At 40.0% G+C, this 22,759-nt stretch overlaps 1 protein-coding gene across 1 annotated transcript; it reads left to right on the top strand.

Moving 5' to 3' along the window:
* The first annotated feature begins 2,029 nt into the window (after positions 1-2,029).
* Positions 2,030-22,647, top strand: LOC118557975 (early endosome antigen 1-like). The gene is made up of 14 exons (XM_036128514.1): positions 2,030-2,185; positions 3,923-3,995; positions 4,554-4,711; positions 8,567-8,650; positions 10,619-10,947; positions 11,420-11,480; positions 12,031-12,126; positions 13,210-13,371; positions 19,643-19,768; positions 19,899-20,098; positions 20,177-20,214; positions 22,143-22,213; positions 22,465-22,493; positions 22,578-22,647. The coding sequence occupies exons 2-14, from the start codon at positions 3,983-3,985 to the stop codon at positions 22,645-22,647; spliced, it is 1,437 nt and encodes a 478-aa protein (XP_035984407.1). The 5' UTR covers positions 2,030-2,185; positions 3,923-3,982.
* Positions 22,648-22,759: the final 112 nt, after the last annotated feature.

The following is a 22,759-nucleotide window of genomic DNA, read 5'->3' on the forward strand; positions in this document are numbered from 1 at the left end:
GTTACATTGTTTTTCATCTCAGTTGTTTACATAAATCGCTGCTGCATCTTTATCCTGAAAAATAGTGTAATCTACTGTGATTTTTCGAGTGATTTCTAGAGTGATTTTTTCAAGCTGTATGCAAACGATACAGCTTGCGTTCTGTACCCAATTTGTGCATACAAAATGACAATAAAGATATCTATCTATCTCCATGCGACGGACCCTCCCCAGCAGGTGTCAACGTTATAGCTGAGGCAGTAATTTTTGGTAACTTTGAGAGCAGCTTTCTATTTTCCTCCTCCTTTCTTCTCTTTTCAGCTCGTAAGGGTAGCTTTTTTTCATCTTTTTTTCTCTCCTCTTCTCGTCTCACCTCTTTGCCCCATTTGTTTTCAAATGGTTTGCTGCCGTCTGCCTGGACATTCTGCACATGTGCAGCAAATGGACTGATCGAATGTAGTGGAGACTCAAGGGGGTGTCCCGAGAAACACTTATTATAATAAGCATTCTGATGGTATTTTAACGAAAGTATTTTAATCAAAAACATAATTAATGTGCACAAATGAGTAATACCTGCATTAACCACATGTGTATAAGGAATTGTATGGGTCCCCAGGAACTTAGGGGCCCTAGGCAACTGCCTAGTTTTGCCTAATGGTAAATCTGCTCCTGGATGGAACTCACACAAATATAACTATTAAAAATTACTGTTTTTATATGGTTTTATGTCTTCTACCCATTGTAAAGCTAATAATATTGCTTGGCTCATTACCTCATTCTCCATTTACATGTTGTCATCCTTCTGCTCCTGCCAGTTCATTGCCCCTCCTTTCCTGCAGCTGATTGTTTTACTCTGTTCACCTGTGCCCAATTATCCGCCCATTGTCCCCCCCCCCCCCCCTCGCATCCTGGGCGAGACAACTACTCAACTCATCAAGCCACAGTTGCCTGCTACCAGGCAACTGTGTGCAGCAGGACACAGTTGCCTGGTAGCAGTTGTCTGCTACCAGGCAACTGTGTGCAGCAAAGCTACCAGATAGCCTGCTGCTGAGCACAGAGCCCTGTTATGTTCCAGTGCTCACGATTATTGTGTCACTTGTCAGGTTCCCCATCCATTTTTACCAACATGTAGAAAAAATGTTTGGAGATAAAAAAAATGTAACCATGTCAGCACAAACTCTTGAGTAGAGGCCTAATAATATGGGCTTGATTTGCATCCACAGGACCTGGGCACCTGGTGCCCAGGTCCAACAAGTTATCCATGACTCAAATATGAAGACATTTATCTAACTTTTGAAGTTTAGATCAGTCAAATGAATAATGAAGGAAGTTGTCAAACTGGAAAGCGAAGGCTGAATTGTTTCTTTGGAAACTGTGACAAAGAGCAGGTGGGGCAGACATGAGAAAATTTTATTTAACACGCACAGGATCCCTTTAACCTTTTTACATTTAGAAGCATTCACTGATTGACACACTAAAATACAGTCATAATTTCTAAAAACCTTACTTTAAATTGAATTTTTGTTTGAAAAACTAAAGAAAAATATATTTGCTGATGTCATGGCGCCTCATCAGAGATGGAAAAGTGTCTTATGATCTGAAAAGGACATACATGCACATGAAGCTGAATTACTTTTACTGACATTTAAAGCAGTAAACAAGCAATCTATCTTTTCTGCCTTCAGTTGAGTGACACAAATCACTCCTTTTCAATTTGACCCAAAGCACAGCAGTAAACATTTTCAAATGTTTCAAAATACACATCAAAAACATGAAAGATTTGTCCTCGCATTTTAATTAGTGAGAGCTAAAAAAACCTGATTTCAGACTGAAAAATGCAAATATAGCAAATATACAGTACATTTTATCATTTCTTCATGATAAAGATTTTATTTTTTTGAATCACAGTTCCTCGTTATTTAAGGAGAAAGTTCTTTAGAGCGATCGGTGAGAGTAGCAGGAAAGAAATCCCTCGAGCTCCTGGAAAGGAATTGTTTCCTGTGTGAAAGTCATCACCTTCTACTTTCTCTTGTGCAATCTCGCAGCGACACTGACAAACCGGGTTGTTCAGGGTGTGACCCGAGTCTGTCTGTATAAAAATAACGCAAAAATCCACATCAGAACAGAATCATTTGGATCATCTGACAAAAAGATAGAACTTGAGTCTACAGAGATTTTCTCTGAAACCAACTAAGACCAACAAACGGTAAGATGGGACATCTTCCTCACATCCATCCAATTTAGTCCACCTCTGTGTTCCAAATTTAAATCTGCATGGGTTCCTGCTAATTCCCTACCTTCTTTTTCTTCTCCTGTGCAGCTTAACTTTTAAAATATTATGTTTATATTTTTAAACAGTCTTGTGTCTATTTTTGCCGCCGTCACACCTGAATTTCCCCGCTGAGACAATAAGGGTATTTATTCCATTCTATTCTATTACTCTAACATGCTGAGTCTGTACACCTAAAGTTGAAAAAATCCAATATCTGTGAATTAAGTTCTACTTTAAACTGAACATGAAATGTTGACAAAAATCCAGAACTTTGGAGTTTGACATAAAAAAGGTATGAGAAACAACAAGATCTCTCAATGATCCAGAATTACTATTATTGTGATAACCAGCACAAATATTTCCAAATTATTATGTCAGCAAAGTTTTTGTCTTTGCTTTTTCACCACACTTGGATGTTTCAGTTTCTCAAAGTAATGTACCAGACGAGTCTAACCTAAAAACAAAATATAGCTTTCAAATATTAATTTCACTAATCAAGGTAATAAATCTCTCCAATGGTTAAGGTAAATAAAGATCTTGGAGTAGCCTAGCCAATGTCTGGAGATAATTTCACTGAGATCCTTTGGCATTAGCTTCAAAAGGCCGTTCATGATGGAAAACCTTTTTATCGGTGCTAATTTAAAACAATTCTGCAGAGCATAGGAAGTCAAAACTAGAAAATCACAGGAATGGGAAAAGACTTGTTGCCAGTTTTGACAAATGTTTGACAGCATGTGTTGCTGCCGATGGTGGAGTCATCATAAGGTTCAGGGGACAAAATCTTTTCCGTGTAGAGCCAGGCTGCTTTCAATAGTTTCCTCCCTTATTGAACACAATTGTTTCTTTAAAACAAATAAATAAAAACAATATATATATATATATATATATATATATATATAAAATATATATATATATATAATATATATATATATATAATGTAATATATATATATATATATATATATATATATATATATATATATATAGAGAGAGAGAGAGAGAGAGAGAGAGAGAGAGAGAGAGAGAGAGAGAGAGAGAGAGAGAGAGAGGTTCTGTCTGCCTGTGAATATTTCTTTTTCAGTGATTAGAAACATTAAGTGTGCCCATAAATGGAAAGTAATATATATTTCTAAGGTGGTAAATACTTTTCACAATGTATGTAGTTTTGTTTGGTTACATCTTTAAAAAGAAGTGAACACACCGCCCCCTCCACACGTTATGCTTTATGATGCTGTCTCTAAGTTGCTTGTTTGTGCTGAGGTTTTTCTTGCATTGCAGTGCAAGAAATGCATCTTTCCCCTCAACCATCCTGATGTATTCTTTTCTCTACGCTGTAAAAAGGTGCCCCCTTGTGGCAGCAGCTGTCTACACATGTTTGTCTTTCTTGATGTGATGTACTGAAATGGAGTTTCCCCACTGGGGAACAAATAAAGCAATTCAATTTAAGCACTCAAGATAATGTTCCCTCTTAACAAAACCTTCACAAAAAAAATTATCAAAACTATATAAAATGTTTGAGGAAGAAATGAGGGATGGTGTGTCCATAGGGAGGTTCAGGAGGACTCCCGACGGGCCTGTTTTTGTTTTTAGGCTTATCCCAAAATAAAAAGCATTATCCGTCTCTGCACAAAATTAACTAACAATTTATTTATTTTTTACTCTGGGACCACAGCTCTTACCTGAAGAAGAGATTCCAGTCAGCCAGACAGCAAGCAACACCAGACCGAGCAGCATGGAAGAAGAAGGTGAGCAAAGACTCCCTACATGGCCCTTCCCAGACTTGGTATACATTATGTTTGTGTTTTGGATTATCCATACTGACTGACCTGGAAAATTAAGACATTACAGGAGAGAGTCTGTGTTCAGATGATATTTAAAAAATTCCAGGCTATATCCTGTTTTCAATTCAATTTAGTTACATTTTATTTATATAGTGCCCATTCACAACACGTCATCTCAAGGCACTTTCCAAAGTCAGACTCCATCAAATCCTCCTGATTGGTCAGAAAGTTTCCTCTCTAAGGAAACCCAGCAGGTTGCATCAAGTCTCTCCAAGCAGCATTCACTCCTCCTGAAAGAGCGTAGAGCCACAGTGGACAGTCGTCTGCATTGTTGATGGCTTTGTTTTCCTGTTGTGCTTCTACATCAACTAGTTTTTAACAAGCCAAAGACAAATAGAAATAATTAGAGTAATTCCGTTACTGTGTTTGTGTGTGTAGCCCTTTCCCTATTTATTTATTTTTATTGTATTTTTGTTCTAACAATGTAATTATAATGTTTGTGATTGTTGCTGTTATTGTTAGTTGTAGCTGAAGACGCCAGTTTCAGTCGTGAAGCTGATGCAGAGGAAGTGAATAATGGCAGTTATAGGAGTGAAGATGAACCAGATGAGGAGGGACAGGAGAACGAGGAGGAGAACGTGATGGAGGAGGAGCAGGAACCACCTATAATAGAGCCTCAGGTACAGGTGCAGGGATGGGTTGGTAGTATGTGTTTTGCATTGAATTAAAATAAACCTCTTGACATCTGAGGATTGCTGTCCAAACCAAGACTTTTTAACACAAAATAAATAACAAGTTATTTATTTTGCACATTTAAGAATAACTGCTTTGACCAAGGTTCTGCACACAAAAAGAAAAACAATCCACGATAATTAAATACAAAAACTGTGTAAATAATGAAAAACTATAGAAAGATTCTCACTGTGTAAACGCCAGTGAGTATAAATGTGTTTTAAGAAGAGATTTAGAAGCATCAAGAGTTGAGTTTTGCCTAATGTGAAGGAGCAGCTGGTTCCACAGTTTAGGAGCTACAACAGAAAAAGCCTGATCACCTCTGTGAGTTTTTGTTCCTTTAGATTTGCTTTGATTTTCATGATAAGCTGCTTGTTTAGTAAACTTTTTATGAACTGTAAACAGTTTTATTTATATCATTGAATACATACACACATCATGTTAATTTTTTAGTGCAAATAAGGTATTCATGTCAACATTATTGTTCCACTTGCATCTGTCATGTAATCGGATGAAAGGCCTCTCCTAACCAGGCTCCTGGGTTAAATCTCAACCCCAGCCGCCGCTGGACAAATGCCTTTTTTCCATTTTCTTGAAAATACAGTTGAAATCTTTTTCCAGATTTCCAAACAACTTATTGGATTACATGCAACCCTCTACACGGAGGGACCCTAAAATACTCTATCATCCAAAATGGGGGTGGCAGAATTATGCTGTGATGTTATGCAAATCAGAAGATAAAACAAACGTAAACCAGATGGGAAAATTCAGCAAGAAAACTGGTAAGACGTGGAAACTGGGAGCAGATGTTCACTCGAGGACCAGAGCTTCAATGTTATTAATTTATCTAGTTTTGTCTAATACCTTGAGATAAAAATCTCTTTTATACAGGAGCCAAAGTAGCCATAAAAATTACAATATAAAATAGACATCTAAAAACAATATAAAGGTTCACACAATAAAAATCAAATAAAAGATTGAAATTAAAACAAGAGTAAACTCTAAGCACAAACATTGAGGCAAATGTTTCTCCTTTACTTAATAAGAGTTTATATTATTCTTATTTATACCATGGTCTGGGTGAAGACTCGGTTCTGATTGGCTGCAGGTTGTCAATTAAAAGGTTATAGGACACCTATAAAAAAGTTCCGGTCAAATTGCCTCTGTTGTGCAATTATACACTGTTTTAAAGTTATTTATTGTTTAATAAATAATCTAATAATCTGATCTAATCTAATAAATAACTCTCTGTTAAGTATTGTCTGGTGACAATCAGCTCTTAAGCTGCTATCAGGACAATGTTTGAAAGGGATGAATTCAAGCACTAGCGATCTTTTAACAGCAAACCCTGCACACACATAAAATAAAGGAGTGAGAACTTCTTTTCAAGTTCAAGAATTTAATAACTAAATAAAATGAACATCCAGAGAACATTACTATGTAATGCTGTTTATCTGAATTAACACAATATTTCGATTAACAAATCCTCTCTACTAGGCTAGTGAAACTTAACTAAACTACTAAGCAAAATGAAGATAAAAAGAAGCTAAGCTAAGGAACTATTTACACGTAAAAACAAACAAAAGACAAAACAAAAGTTGTTGACCATAATCAGACTAATTCCGTGAATCCTTGTTCACTGCAGATCTGATAAAAGAAAACATTTGGCATGTATTTCAATCCATTCACAATGCAAAGCCCAAGTTAAAAAAAACATTAATTGATGAAATAATATTTGTTTAAGTTAAAGAACCAAAGTTCACCTTAGAGAATGTGAATCATGGTTAAATTAGCTTAACTAATTCAGAAAAACATTTGACATGTGTTTCAACTCATTCACAACGCAAAGCACAAGTTAACCACAACATTATTTTGAGAAAATAACATTCTGGTTACTGATTTGCCCAGTAAAATCATTTAAACCCTTACGACCGAGTTTGTTAATGCGATTCTCCCTCCGGGCGTCTGGGGTCGCTGTAGCAAATCGGTGGTTAAGAGGTTACAACATAAAGTTATCCAAATTGCCTTTACCAACATTAATATTCGATATTAATGCAGGGATAAGGCTCATAGCACCATCGAAGGATGGCGGAGCCGAATGATTAAGCTTTGTGCTTTAAACAAACTTCTTTTGAAATGTCCGGGACCAGATGTTAGCGAGGCTAATAGCATTAAGGCTAGCGTGAGCTACCTGTTAGCCCTTTTGTTCTAAACACCATGTGTCCAACAGTTTACAAAACATTTCCCAATAAACCTTTTACTTCACCTTCAGCTCCCTGTCGAAACCTGTCTTTTGTCTCGTGTCAGTTCTGTCCAGTTTGGCCATTCACGGAAGGAGCGTTGAAGGAGGGAAGTTGTTGGCTGGTTGTTGGCGGCCTAGAGTTAGCTCTGCAGCAGCATGTGGGCTAACCACAGCGTGTGGAGGGAATGGAGGCCTGTAGGTCCTCCAGGCAGCCTCTGACCCGGTTGCAGTCCGATTTGAGCAGGGGTTTTTTCTCAGAATTCCACAGCGGGTCATTCTGCTGGCTTTTCAGCGGAATCTGGGGTTCTCTTCCCTGTACAGGCTGAGGAGAAATACAACAAAACTGTTTTTGGCATGCAGGATCCTTCTTCCTGCATCTGATTATGAGGTTAAGACAGACAACTTAACTCTGATCTGCCCGGACATGTTCTCCGGGCGACGAGAGGCTCTCTCCAGATGCTGGATGTGTGTTGGTCAGGCCTGACCAGGGCCTCATGGTCCAGGCCTTCTCCTCTGTCTCAACAGTAAGGAAGGTCCAGGGAGGTGAGTTCCACAGAACGGCTGTTGTGGGGAGCATGTTTCTGATGTGGGTTCTGGTTGCCTGGCCTGTTAAGTTCATGTTGGCCCCTTCTCTGGGTGGATGAGCCCGTGGGTCATCTGGGCTCGGATTGGGTGGGGTTTGGGGTTCGGAGTATGGCCCCTGGTAGGTTGAGTTATGGTCGGGTGCTCCTTGTCCTCAGGTCCCTGTGGCCTATGGCTGGAGCTCCAGTATAGTTGGCTGCCGGCGGAGCCTATTGTCCTGTCCCCGCAGCTCCAGGGGGGCTTCAGCGTTGTAGCTGAAAGTCTCCCACAATAATTAAACAGTCATAATCAACGCATATCACAGACAGGAGGTCACTAAAATCCTTAAAAAAGTTTGATGTGGACTTAGGAGGCCAGTAAACATTCAAAAACATAGTTTTTATCGGGCTCTTTACCTGGAGAGCCACATGTTCAAAAGAGTCAAATTTTCCCAAAAACACCTTTTTACCCAGATTCAGTCTTACTGTAGTAAGACTGAATCTGGGGGGGAGGAAGACAGGATAAATTAGAAAACCGGGACAACAACAGGAGAACTAATGCTCAGACGCCTTCCTTCCGTCTCTGGTCGCCTTAAGTCTTCCTCCAATTAGGCTGATGAGGAGAAACAGTCGCACCCGGCTTGAGACAGGAGAGAACTCCACACCTGCCCTGAACCACATACCTGTATGGTGAAAAAAACAACATAAAAATTAAAGATGAAGATGTAAATAAGTTACTTGCAAACATTTTGATGCATTGTGACAATTATTTAGTTTACTAAATTCACCACCATGACACACATTTCTTAATCCAGCCCAGTTGGTTAATTTCTCTCCTTTGGTTACTCGGAGTACATTTGTGTGTTTTTTTTTTCCTCTGTAATTTTTAAATATAATTCTACCAGTTGCATCTCTTAAAAGACAGCATCACAACTAACAATAGAGTCAACTACACCTTCTCACTGAAAAAAAAATTCTGTCATCTCTTTAATGAATCTTAGGACCTGGAAATTCCCACAACTAAAAGGGAAAGTGTAGCCGAACTGAAGAAACTCTGGGAGCAGCCCAGTGGACGAGAGAGCCAGGTAAGTGGCTGGGAGTTTGCACAGGAAACTTTTAACTACACTGAAGGGTCAGGAGATGTGGGATAACACAGAGGTAGTCCAAGGTCATGCACAGGAGATCGAGAAAAGACTGAGGCACAAAAGGGGAAATCCAGCAGGTCAATCCAAGTCCGTATCCAAAATCCAGTATACGACAGGCTGAGGTACAGAAAGGACAGGGGAAAGTCCAGAGACTGAGAACCACAGGAGTAATCCGACACGGGAATGCTGTGACAGTGACAACAGGACAATAATTACAGCAAAAGCTTTGATCATTACAGTCTCCTTACTCAGAGTCTGTAATGTACTATCAGAATCTGGAGACTAATAATTGAGCCGACACAGAATGAACATTTAAAAGAGTTTATTAGAATTCATTCTAGAATCGTGACGCTGAGGGTGGCAGCATGTGAAAGTAGCTCTTTAACTTTGATTGAGATTTTTATTTTTTTTATTTCACTCCTGCTTTTCTTGGAAATAATTATTTCTTTGGACAGCCGTTTCCTCTTGTATTGGATGCTGTGCAGCTGGATTGACTTTTCTGAATACTTTTCTACATTTTGATCTTTTTTGTTAAGATGCATAACCATAGCAACAGGATAGTATTACAACAGGGAGCAGCTGATTGACATCGCAAAGGCAGAAGTTATATGACAACCAAAGCCAGAAATCCTACAGGAGTTGAAAAGGAGGCCTCGTGGTTGCAGAGCAGGAGCAAAGAGGAGAATGAAAAGGAGAAAGTTCAAACCATCTGGGCCATCCATCGTCATGGGCAGAGTGAGATCATTATCTGACAAGATGGATGACCTTCAAGGCCTGACAAGGACTCAGCTAGAGTATCAGGAGTGTGTGTTTTACTGTACTTGTTGTGGAAGCTTAGATCCTTCAAGGTTTCAAGCAACATGTTGCATGCCTTCTATAATCTGCTGGTGAGAGCGTCATCTCCTCTGCCATCATCTGTTGGGGCAGCAGCATCAGAGCCAGGGACCTAAAAGGCTCAACAACCTGATAGAGAAGGCTGGTTCTGTTCTGGGGACGACTGTGGAACCTCTGGAGACGATGATGCAAAGAAGGATTTTTGCTTATGCTATATGAATCACTAATAAGCTAAGACTTCTGGCTAGGAATCTTTAGGCTATGATAGGAGCTCTCTGAGAGGAGTCTGAGAATCCTTGTGAATACAGGTACAGGGATTTTTATTGATTTTATTTACCCAGGTAAAAGGAATTCTGGGTTATTTATGTTCTGTTTCCATAAAAGCTGCAGAAGGTTTATTTGTCATAGTTTGTTCTGATGAACCCGAACACAACCACACACTAAGTTTCGTTAAATGAGTTTTATTGAATGAGATGAGTTGTGGAAGAAGGAAATCAGGGAGGCTGTAATAGACTGGAACTGGAGGTTGAAGATGGGTGCAGGAGCTGGAGGACTGGAGGGCTGCTGTAGATCCAGAGGTGGGGCAGAGAGAGTTATTGGGGGTGCAGGAAATCTAGCAACAAAGCAGAGAGCAAACTGGGCTGACAGACGTGGAGTGAGTGGAGACTGATGACAAACCGGCGACGAGGAGCAAACTGAAGTGAGCTTATATAGAGAGGCTGGCAGGTGGAGTGAGTCTCGACTGATTGCTGAGGAAGTGGAGGGTGAGCTGGAAAAATAATAGAGGGAGATAGCCAGGAAAAAACTGAACCATGACATTATTTAGATAAGTTTAATGGCCTGTGGTAAAGTTAGAAGGAAACTTTACTGCCCCTCAGTCTAAGAAACAAATGAATGACAGAAATCAATAAGTTGAAAAACGGAAGGAAGGAAACAATGAAGACAAAAAACCTGTAAACTTGAGACTGTAGCAAAAGTAGAGAGCAGAAATAAAGGGCAAAAGAAAAGAGATCTCAGAGACTGATGAAGGAAAATGAGAAAGCTTTCATATGTTCATCATCGTTTCTCTTTCAGATCCACACGTCCACCAACACGACCTCAGAAAAATCCTCTACTACACACAAAACATCCTGTGAGGAAATCACTACTTCCTCTAAATCGGAGAAACATGTCACTGGTTCGAGCATCGACAAATCAGAGGTCTATAGATTAAAACAGCTGAATGATCGCCTTTACAAAACGATAACTTCCCTGAAAAAGCAGAACGACTCTCTGAAGTTTACGGTGGAGCGTCTGACAAGAAAGGAGAGCAGGATAAGTTCCATATCATTGGACGAGGAGAAAAGGGTTCTTGAGGAGAAGAACAAAAGTTTGCAGGAGATGTTAACAGACCAAAGAGAAAGGTAGGGCAACAATAAAAGCTTTTTACTTTCACCAGAGATAATACAATATTTCCAAAAGTATTCACAAAATTTAAACTTCTTACACATCTTACATTACAAACACAAAATCTAATTAGGAATGCAAGCAGGGACATAAAAACTGTTCTTGACTCTCCTCCTGTGGACCAATTTTATCATTTACCTTTACAGGTTTACTTTGACAATCATGCAAAATAAAGTGTTGCACTTTTAGCTTCAGCAGTATTGACATAGGATCACAGTTTTTCATCTGCTAGATCAGCCTGAAATTCCAGAGCTGCAAGTGGCTCAGGCTCACTTAATATATGAAGTGATACGATTTTAACATATTAGTTTGTTTTTGTTTCATTCTGTTGTTCTGTGCCCCCATGAAAAGACGCTGGGCCACCCTGGCCCCCTGCTGAAATTTAATGAATGATAAATGTAAATGCCTTTCTTCTGTTTCTGTATCTAGCCTGGAGAAGGAGAGGAAAATTAGAATCCAAGCAGAGGACAAACTTTGGACTTTGGAAAGGGTAAGTGCAGTATAGCTTCTATTAAACATATTTTGTTCACTGTGATTAGTGGGTTTTTCTTTCATGTTATTTTGATGTGTGAATTTTTAGTAATAGTTTCAGCCTTCGTTTCTAAATATGGAGAAAGAAAAAAACACTGAACTGAGCTGTTTATCTTAATATGAAATTCATATTTTCTAGCCTAAACTCAAAGCTTTTTTTTTTTTTTTTTTTTAAAACGAAAGCTCCATGTGAATTGTCTCTGTTCTGGGTCATCCGTCTGGTATTTCTTTGGCTGTAAAAGCTGGAATGCTAAGAATAGAGACTGGAAAAAAAAACTTTTTTAATATATTGTCATTATTTGAGATGAGTGGTTCAATGACTGAAGATCAATAAAATGTATTTTCATGTAGAAATTTGCTGATCTTGTGAATTATGAAGATAAAAACAGCTTAAGTTGGGCCTTTTAAATCAAATCATAACAGCAGATTTTTCTTTTATTGTCAAGTTATTGCTGTAAATTTACCTGAGTTTGATTATTTGTACACTGAGCTAGTTTTACTCATTACAGGAGCAAAAAGAGCTCAAGCTGGAAAACGAAGAACTGAAAAACAAAATTACCATAAAGGAGAAGACGATTTCTCAATTAACAGAGATGCATGAAAGGGTCTGTATCCTGTTCTTCCTTCTCTCCTCTCCCTCTTGCTTTCATCAGGCTGAAGTACTTTATATACTGTATATAAACAGTGGAAGAAAATGAGACACAGTTGGGTAACCTTAAGGTGTAGCAGAGACTCATTACTGGGAAGAAATGTAAAAAGGTCAAGTTACATGATAGAATATGAAAACTTGTGCAAAGAATGCTAAAGCAGAATGTACTACATAAAACTACATCCATCCAACGATCATGGGAGCAACAGGTATAAGAGAATGTCCAGCTTTTTGTTCCCATGCAGCACTCTCTAGCTCAGTCTGGGGAGCCCAAGATGTTCCCAGGTACAAATATATACACTATGTACACAATTATTAGGCAACTTCTATTTTTGGGGATTGATTATCACTGTCACTCAAAAATAATAAACGTCTCCCCCAAATTCTTTAGAAAGATAAAGTGAGGTTTATAAGGGAGTCAACTTTAAGTGTGCAGATTTTAACAATCAAAAATTGTTTCCATATCACTTTTTGATTTTTACATTAAAAGGTAGAACAATATACAGACAACTTAAACTATGTAAAACTGCCTACATTTCTGACACACAAAACATTGACAAACATGAAAATCCTTTCATACTCAGCAACCTTGGGCTGCAACTCAGTAGATGAGCTAGTAGATAACTTTCATTCTAAAGTCTCAGACATCATTGACTGCAATGCTCCAGTTAAATTGAAAGTTGTTTCTGGGAAGAAAAAATCTCCTTGGATAAATGCTCCTGCAGTTAGAAGTGAAAAAAAGGAATGTGGAAAAGCTGAACACAGACTTCTTTGGCTTCATGGACCTCATTTTGGTGTGTAAAATGCTTTTTAAATTAAGTCAGACTTATTGATTGATATCTGCAACTTGAACCAAGGACCTTGTTGCTAATGACTAAACAACGTACAGCCCTGCTGTGAATCCAGTCTTTTTTAAACTAAGATGTGTAAAGCAAGGAAGGATGTCTCTAATATGTTTCCCAAGTTAAATTAGTAACACTAATATAAAAATATATATTCATTCATCGTTTCCTGCCTCATTGTCCTTCTGCATAACCAGGAAGAGGAACAGACATTGGAGACAATGGAAATCACTAGGAAAGGGGGCTTCAATGTCGACACTGTTGATGGTGTCGGGATTGACGTGGAGGAATTAAGGAAGAGGATCTTCAAAAGTGCTGAAGAGAAATTCACTGACATTGAAAGGAAATACAAAACCAAGGTAAGAGATGGGGAGAATAGATTATCTCATTGATTGTCAAATGTATGGTAGGAGAGTGGAAGCAAAGAGAGGCAAACCAGCGAGTGCAATTCCCTTGAACTTGCAAAATGTTAAAGTAATGTTCTGATTGATGTTCTTAACTAGCATGAAGACTTTCTCTTTTTAAATAAAGAGAATAATGTTAGCTGCAGTAGCCTGGCGACCTGTCCAGGGTATTCCCCACCTCTCCCCCATTGACAGCTGGAGATAGGCAGCAGCACCCCTCGCGACCCCATGAGGGATAAGAAAATGGATGGATGGATCCATTTTCTTACTAGTTTATCCGTAAGTAAATGGACGCTGGTGCCTATCTCCAGCGTGCAATGGGCGAGAGACGAGGTACACCCTGGACAGGTCACCAGGCTACCAGACAGCACAGAGACAGACAACCATTCACACACACACTCACACCTAAGGACAATTTAGAGAGAACAGTTAACCTAACAGTCATGTTTTTGGACTGTGGGAGGAAGCCGGAGTACCCGGAGAGAACCCACGCATGCACAGGGAGAACATGCAAACTCCATGCAGAAAGACCCAGGGCTGGACCTGAACCCTGAATCGTCTTGCTACAAGGAAACAGTGCTACCCACTGCCCCACTGTGCAGCCCTGGATGGAGAATATTGTTAGTCAATTTCATCAGATTTTTGAGAAGATGGGAGATTAAATATATGCAATTACATTTATAATATGTCGGACCAAGAGTAGTCACTTTAAATAATGGTCCTATTACAGCAATCTTAAAATCTTGTGATTGTTATGATCTTTGAGATGGATGCTGGAGCAAAACCGACAAGAGCTTGGAACTTAGACAACTTTGGACAACTTTATTTGTCATTTTGTATGCACAGAGTGCATACAGACAGAAATTTCGTTGCATACAGCTTTGTAAATTGCAGTGATAGTTAAATTACAGTTTTAGGTGCAGCAGAGATTTAAAAGTAAACAATAGATTTAAAATACAACATAAAAGCAATTGAAATGTAAACAGTGCAGGGGAAGGTCACAGTATACAAACCATTGTATGAACAGAATTGGGTTGTGCAAGGGCATTTGTGCAAGAATGCATTTAAGGACTAAGAGTTCAGTAGCATTTATAATGCTAGATGGAGATGCAATGATGCAAAATGTGCAAATATGCAAATTTTGTGCAGAGTTTGTGGGTTGTAGTTCAGCCGTCCAACAGCTGTTCAACAGTCTGATGGCGACAGGGAAAAAGCTTTTGCAGAACCTGGTGGACTTGCAGCGGATGCTGCGGAACTTCTTCCCAGAAGGCAGCAGGGACAACAGTCCATGATGATGTTACGGGCTCGGGACACACAGCGCTGAGATGAAATGTCTTTTATGGAGGGAAGAGCAGCCCCGATGATCCCTTCTGCTGTCCTCACCATTCTCCTCACGTTCTTCCAGTCTGAGGCACTGCAGCCTCCACACCACACAGAGACAGCTGGTCAGAATGCTCTCTATGGTGCTTCTGTAGAAGGTTGTGAGGATGGGCGGGGGCAGGTGGGCTCTCCTCATCCTCCGCAGGAAGTACAAGCGTTTTTGTGCCCTCTTCACCAGTGACATGGTGTTCACAGACCAGCTGAGGTTGTCCGTGATGTGCACCCCCAGGAACTTGGTGCTGCTGACCACCTCCACAGCTGAGCTGTAGCTGAGTTGTTGATGAGCAGTGGAGCGTGGTGAGGCTGGTTCTTCCTGAAGTCGACGATGATCTCCTTCATCTTCTCCACGTTCAGGATCAGGCTGTTGTCTCTGCACCAGCCCACCAGCTGCTCCACCTCCCCTCTGTAGTCCTGGTCGTTGTCGTCTCTGATCAGGCCCACCACCGTTGTGTCGTCCGCAAACTTCACGATGTGATTGGTGGTGAACCTGGGGACACAGTCGTGTGTCATCAGGGTGAACAGCGGGGGGCTCAGGACGCAGCCCTGAGGGGAGCCCGTGCTGAGGGTGATGACATCAGAGGTGTTCTGTTTGACCCGGACTGACTGAGGTCTGTTGGTGAGGAAGTCTAGCAGCCAGTTGCGAAGGGGTGTGCTGAAGCCCAGATGTTCCAGTTTTCCCACCAGGTGTTGTGGGATGATGGTGTTGAACGCTGAACTGAAGTCCAGGTACAGCATCCGCACATGCATGTTCTTCTCCTCCAGGTGTGCCAAGCTCAGGTGAAGAGCAGAGGAGATGGTGTCCTCAGTGGAGCGGTTCCGCCAGTAGGCAAACTGGAACGGGTCAAGTGTTGAGGGGAGACTGGAGACGATATGTTCCTTTACCAGCCTTTCAAAGCACTTCATCATGATGGGAGTCAGTGCAACAGACCGGTAGTCATTGAAGCAGGTGACTTGAGGTTTCTTCTGCACCAGAATGATGGAGGCAGACTTAAAGCACACTGGCACTGTTGCCTGCTCCAGCGAGGTGTTAAAAATGTCTCTGAGGACACCAGCCAGCTGACCTGCACACTCCTTGAGCACCCGCCCAGGTATGTTGTCGGGGCCTGGGGCCTTCTGCGGGTTGACTCTCCTCAGAGTCTTCCACACGTCGGCAGTGTCAAGGCGGAGGACCTCCTCTTCCTGATGGGGAACAGCTTTCACTGCTGGAGTGCTGTTTAGTGCCTCAAACCTTCCAACAAAGTTATTTAGTCTGTTAAGGAAGTCAGCATCAACTTCACCCACTGGGGGTGAGGGTGTGTTGTATTCAGTGATCGCCCGTATGCCTTTCCACATGCTCCTGGTGTTGCTGGCATCATGGAAAAGCTCCTGGATTTTCTTAGTGTGGTTCCGCTTCGCTAACCTGATGGCACGGTTCAGGTTGGCTCTTGATGTTCTCAGTGCCTCCTTGACACCAGACTTGAAGGCTGAGTTTCGTGCTTTTAGCGCCTTGACGGACCTCCACAGTAAACCAGGGTCGTTGGTTGGCTCGGGCGATGATGGTCTTGGTGGTGCTGACGTCCTCAATCCATTAGTTGATGTAGGCTGACATGGTCATGGCGTGCTCATCAATGTCGATCTTGTCCTCATAAGTTGCAGCAGCTTTGAACATGTCCCAGTCAGAGCACTCAAAACAGTCCTGGAGCGCCTCCATTGCTCCCTCAGTCCACACCCTCATCTGCCTCACTGTAGGTTTAGCTCTGATCAGCAGGGGCCTGTATGCAGGAATTAGCATCACAGAAAGGTGGTCTGAAGAGCCCAGGTGGGGGCGGGAGGCTGCCCTGAATGCTCCTTTTATATTTGTGTAAACTAAATCTAGAGTTCTCTCCCCGAGTTGCAAAATCCACATGTTGGTAGAAATGAGGGAGAACAGTTTTCATATTTGCCTGGTCAAAATCCCCAGCAATGATGAAAACCCCCTCTGTGTGTGCAGATTGCAGCTCAGAGATTGTCCGATAGAGAACACCCATAGCCTCTTTTGTGTTTGCGCTAGGAGGCGCATAAACCGCTGTGATGATAACAACAGTGAACTCTCTAGGCAGATAAAAAGGTCTGCAGCTAATAATAATCAGCTCGATGTCCGGAGAGCAAAAACTTGTGATTAATCTAGCATTTTTACACCACATGAAGCCACATGATGAGATGATAATGTAGATTAATAAATAACACACAGGTGTGGATAAACACAAGAGAGGGCAAATAGGTGGGCAACACAACACAACAGAGAGAGAGAGAGATTAAATAGGATGAAAGAACAGAGAGGAAACCAGGGGTTCGTTCTTCGCACGACGCTAACTCAGTTAGCTGGATTTGATTGTTGACGATTTAGCATGATCTTGGATCGTTTGATTCTTCGAAAGCCTTCTTGGATTTGCTGTCATAGCAACATGTGTGTTACCGGCACCAGCCCTAGGGGTAAGCTGGGTGGTAGCAAGTGGCACACAGCTAGCGTAGGCTGTGTTGCCTAAAATAGAGTCTATGACTGTAGGCCTGTAGACAGACGAGGGAGACACGTTATCAGACCATAGCTCATTTACTTCTGACGTTTAACACAATTATCAAATTCACACATTCATACAATAGACAATAATCCATAAAATAACAACACAAGAAATAATAGTAATTAAATAAAAACCAATACACATAGTTGACAAAATGAAAAAAAGTACAAATAATAACATATAGACTTTAAATTAAATACAATTCACACTAATCAATAATAAAATGTATCAAAAAGATAATACAAAAACATTAAACACCTTTCCTCACTTTTATGTCACTATATCCTTACAGCAAAAGTGCTTAATTTACTCGTTGGTGCCAAAAACACTATTATCCTGTCACTTCCGTTCTCACTCACATATACACATAGAAGTACTGGGCTAGATCAAAAGAAAAGCGCCTCCAAATGGCGGGCTGAACAACTGAAGCACACCTAACATGAAGATCTCAACAGCTTGAACATGGACTCTCATTTCTGCTAATATTACACTCAAGCTTATGTGGGCATGCTAGAAACCTAGTTACAAAGCATATACTGGCTTCATATATCTGTTTCATACTACGACTTATCTGTAATCAACAAAAGCGATCATACAAAATGGCGGAGGCACATGCACATTATAAAACACACTGATACCTCGTCATTAAGTATTTAGAGACAGTAAACGTTTCACCACAGTGTTTCTACATTAATATACACTCGTTTACATGTTATCAGGACCGAGTTTAAGTTCACATATTTATGTTTTATCGACATACCTGTGGACAGACGAGGGAGACACGTTATCAGACCATAGCTCATTTACTTCTGAGCTGCGCCTGCGCGAGAGCCCTCTATGCCCACAGCAGCGCTAATGCACCCTCTGCTGGTGTGGATGAGCACAGCAACCTTAACTATATAGAGTACACATTAGTATTACAATACAAAAAAATAGAGGGGGTGTCTGTTTTCATAAAAACTTAGAATATAGCGGGTTTTTTTTCAACCTACTACATGTGCACAAACTTAAGCCTGCAGGTTTATTTTATGTAAACAGGATCAGATCACAGCTTTATAAGCGGAGGAGATAGGGAAGTCTGTCCAGCCAGCGCACTTAGACCACCTAGTGGCAGAGGACGAGACAGAATTGTGGAACACCATTTTTTTAATTTTTAATAAAAGACGAAACAAATAATACTTAGTTATTGTCGTTTTATTTAAAAAAAAAAATGTATAAAGAAAAGACAGCCATTCATCTTTTGCCTGCAATAAGAGATATTTATGTAAAGTCAGCATTACTACTGTCACATGGTGTATTAGAACTTACTCTGAAGGTCCTTTTGTAGCAATTCGATCTCTAGTGCAATTTTTCTCTTTTTTAAGTTGTGGAGTTCAATTTCTCCTCTTTGTGTTTTTTTCAGGTCAAAATACTATTTTTTTGTTGAAGATGCCGTTTATATAGGGAACGGATGGCACTATGCGTCATTGTGTGAAAGAAAAAGAAAGGGTGAAACATGCCTCACGCAACAAAAGTAAAAATAAGCAGTTTTTTTTAGCATTTTTCTTGCTGGCTGTTATAAACAGACAAACACATCATTTAACAGTGGCTTTTAAAAAAAGAGGAAGAAGTTGCTTTTAAAAATACAGTATAATATTTAAAGGCCACCATTTTGTAGAATATTCTTGTACTTCACTTTTTTCGCCATGTTTTAGTGTGTCCCGTAGAGGCTCTGACATAAAAGAATGTGATAGAAACATCTACCATGGACAGTATTTACGCATTTCATTTGTCTGCTGCTTTTTACCAGCCCTCTATCCTGGCTTTATCAGATTTTGAGGTGTTCCCTGTCGTTTTAATGAATGACTTAAATTCGGCATAACCTTCCATTAAAAGCTCTTGTTCTGCTTGGGAGAAAAACTGTGGGCGTTCTTTGGCCATGCTGAACAGCCAATAGCAGCGCTGCTGATCATTGTTTCTAATATGGATAGATTTCCCCTTTTAAACCAACGCATGAACGCGCAGTTATCTCAGATTACTCAATCCAGCCATACTAATCGTAAACAACAGGTGTGTTTGAAGAACCCAATTAGCCGGATCATGATTAGCCGGATGAAATCATCTTGGATGTGTCATTTGATCTCGGATGTTTTAAGCAACGTACGAAGAACGGACCACAAGAATGATACAACTAAAACATTCAGCAACAGGAGAAAAAGTCACTAAGTTTCTCTTGAAATGGGAACTGCATGTTTTGATGCAGTCATTCTGTGTCTTGGTCTGACCTTTCAATGACTGTAACGTCCAACCAATGACTTTTGTTCCTGCAGGTGGAGAAATTGACAAAGACAGTTACTGAGAAAGAAGCAGAACTCACTAAGGCCCGTGAGGAGAACTCTGATCACACTCGTCTGATTGAGGATTATGAAATGCAGATCTCGTTCCTCAATGAAAGAGTACGTGAGACACAATCCTGCAGTTTACTTCTTCCCTCCTAAATTTAATAACAATTCACCTCTTATTCTCTCTCTAACCCTGGTAACCCCCCTCCACCACACACACACACACACACACACAAATGTCCAGTTAGCGAAAGCAAAGACACAACATTCGAAGGAAATATCACGTTTAAATAAAGAAATCCAAAAAAGTAAAGAAGAGATAAAGGCCATGGAGGAAAAGATAGAGTTTAATTCTCAAACTGTTGAGGAAACCACCAAGGTGGAGATGAAGTTGGACACAGAACTGAATATCTACGAGGAATATCTAGATCTTATGGAGGGCAGGTAATGTTCTGAAAGATCAAACATGTCATTCTATTGTCCTACACCAAGTTTAATGTTTTACTTGTTTGTCTTTTACAGGATTAAGTCACATGAGACAGAAAAATCCGCTGGTGGAGGTAAGTGTCCTGCTTAAAACCAAAACACCACACCTAAACTCTGACCCCACGAACAAACAAATCAGTCCTTAAGGTGTTTTAAATAACAGTTTAAAAAAATGCAAACCACTATTAAAGCAAAATAACCCTCACCAAAATCCTAGACGTGTTGTGATTGTTGGCTCATCTATGGTGCGACACTTCGTGGTGTCCAGGGGCCCGTTCTTCGTTGCTTAAAACATCCGAGATCAAATGAGACATCCAAGATGATTTCATCCGGCTAATCATGATCCGGCTAATTGGGTTCTTCAAACACACCTGTTGTTTACGATTAGTATCACTGGATTGAGTTATCTGAGACAACTGCGCGTTCATGCGTTTGTTTAAAAGGGGAAATGTATCGATAGTAGAAACAATGATCAGCAACGCTGCTATCGGCTGTTCAGCATGGCCAAAGAACGCCCACAGTTTTTCTCCCAAGCAGAACACAAGCTTTTAATGGAAGGTTATGCTGAATTTAAGTCATTAATTAAAACGACAGGGAACACCTCAAAGTCTGCTAAAGCCAGGAGAGAGGGCTGGCAAACAGCAGCAGACAAATTAAATGCATAAATACTGTCCATGGTAGATGTTTCTATCACTTTCTACAGTATGAATTTTTGCATTTTAATAATTTCATATTTATTTTGTTCTTTTATGTCAGAGCCTCCACGGGACCCACTAGAACATGGGGACAAGTAAAAGTGAAATACAAGAATATTCTACAAAATGGTAGCCTTTAATTATTATACTTTATTTTAAAAAGGCACTTGTTATGTCAGGAGATCCAAATTTCAGTGTCATTCCTTAGACACGGGAAGTAAAGGACGCGTGCAAACTAGGAATTTTAACAACAAAAAAAAAATCTTAATCTGGAAAAAATTAAATTCTTCCTTTTCCAAGTCATCCACAGTTTACACGGTAAAACTGTATTGTTCCGTGGCTAGATAATCCATCCATAGTTTTTTATAATGCAATATACGGCTCGACAGGAAGCAAGCCTTTCAAAGTAAAACTAAACTTCCCGATAAAATCGCCTGAACAAATCTTCTTACTGAATATGATAAAAATAAAAAGCAAACCATCATACAAATAACTTGAATATTTTCTATTTATGGCTCTAACATCACTTTATCCTCTTTAAAAGCCACTGTTAAATGATGTGTTTGTCTGTTTATAACAGCCACCAAGAGAAATCTCTCTACAATTACACTGTCGCGCTGCGCTAAAGGATCCTGTCTATTGCGCAATACGCGATTAATTAGAAAAACTCTGCAAATTATTCTTGCACCTTCCGCAACAGCTTGCCGTCGTAAAAATGGACATGGCTACCACAGACTTCCCATCTCCTCCGCTTATAAATCTAATCCTGTTTACATGAAATAAGCCTGCTCTCGAGCAGGTTTAAACTGGCGCACATGTTGCTATGACAACAAGTGCAGGATGTCTTTTGAAGAACCAAACGATCCAAGATCATGCCAAATCGTCAACAATGAAATCCTGCTAACTGAGTTAGCGACGTACGAAGAACGGACCCCTGGTTTGGGGTATTGAAGTTAAATGCTGAATCAGACAAATCTGATATTTCTGGTCTGAGACTCTTAATTTTAAGAGGAGCCACATAATGTCCGCCTTCACCAAGGGCCGGTTCCTTTTATTGTCTGAAAACTGTGAGCGTGTGAAACCCAAGTTTTCTCATGTTATCTTAGTATTCTATAGTTTTTAATGTAACAACCAGTCACAGCGTCTGGATTTGTTAAATCTGTGGAGTCATAGGAAAACCTCTGGAGTTCAGAGGGGGATTGTTTTTTTTTTTTTTAACCTCACTCAAATGTTTGGAGTGTTTAAAATTTATTATATATTAGAAATATGACATTCACTCTGATGTTTTCATGGTTGTTTTGTATCAGAGGAAATCTTGAAAACCACAAAAAAGACTGAGATGGAAACCAAATATTCCGAAGCCTACAGCCATCAGGAGGTAAAACATTTTCTGTTGAATTTTTGGACAAATTTTGATGCAAATGTATAAATTGGACAACTTAGTTTTATTAGAGCTTCATATTTAGTAATCATAGCTTAACCTATGCAAGGTGAATTAAAAAACGTTTTTAATTTAATAAAATTGGAGTAGATTTGTAAGATTAGCAATTTCCACTCAGATTTACTGTTAATGTTCCCACTATTTAAAAAATATTTTGATTTCTTTTTAACATGGACACGCCTTTGAAGAGCCATGAACATCAGCATACTCAGACAAGGTAATGTTAGCGCAATTAAACAAATTATTGCCAATCATTTTATGTAAAATGTTTAACACATCTTGGTCTGATATTTGTTTGCAGTGTTTCCCAACATGAAGAAGCAGAGAAGCAAGGTATGAGTTCCCCTGCTGGGGATGCAGCTGAATACTGAGTTAAAATGATAGAATATGTCAGTCTCCTCCCTCAATAATGTTTAGGTTTTCATTTGTAAGTAGATTTAGATTTTCATGTTCACTCTTGAAAACTATCAGTACGTTATAGAT

Source organism: Fundulus heteroclitus, chromosome 24, assembly GCF_011125445.2.
Source record: "Fundulus heteroclitus isolate FHET01 chromosome 24, MU-UCD_Fhet_4.1, whole genome shotgun sequence".
Taxonomy (NCBI): Eukaryota; Metazoa; Chordata; class Actinopteri; order Cyprinodontiformes; family Fundulidae; genus Fundulus; species Fundulus heteroclitus.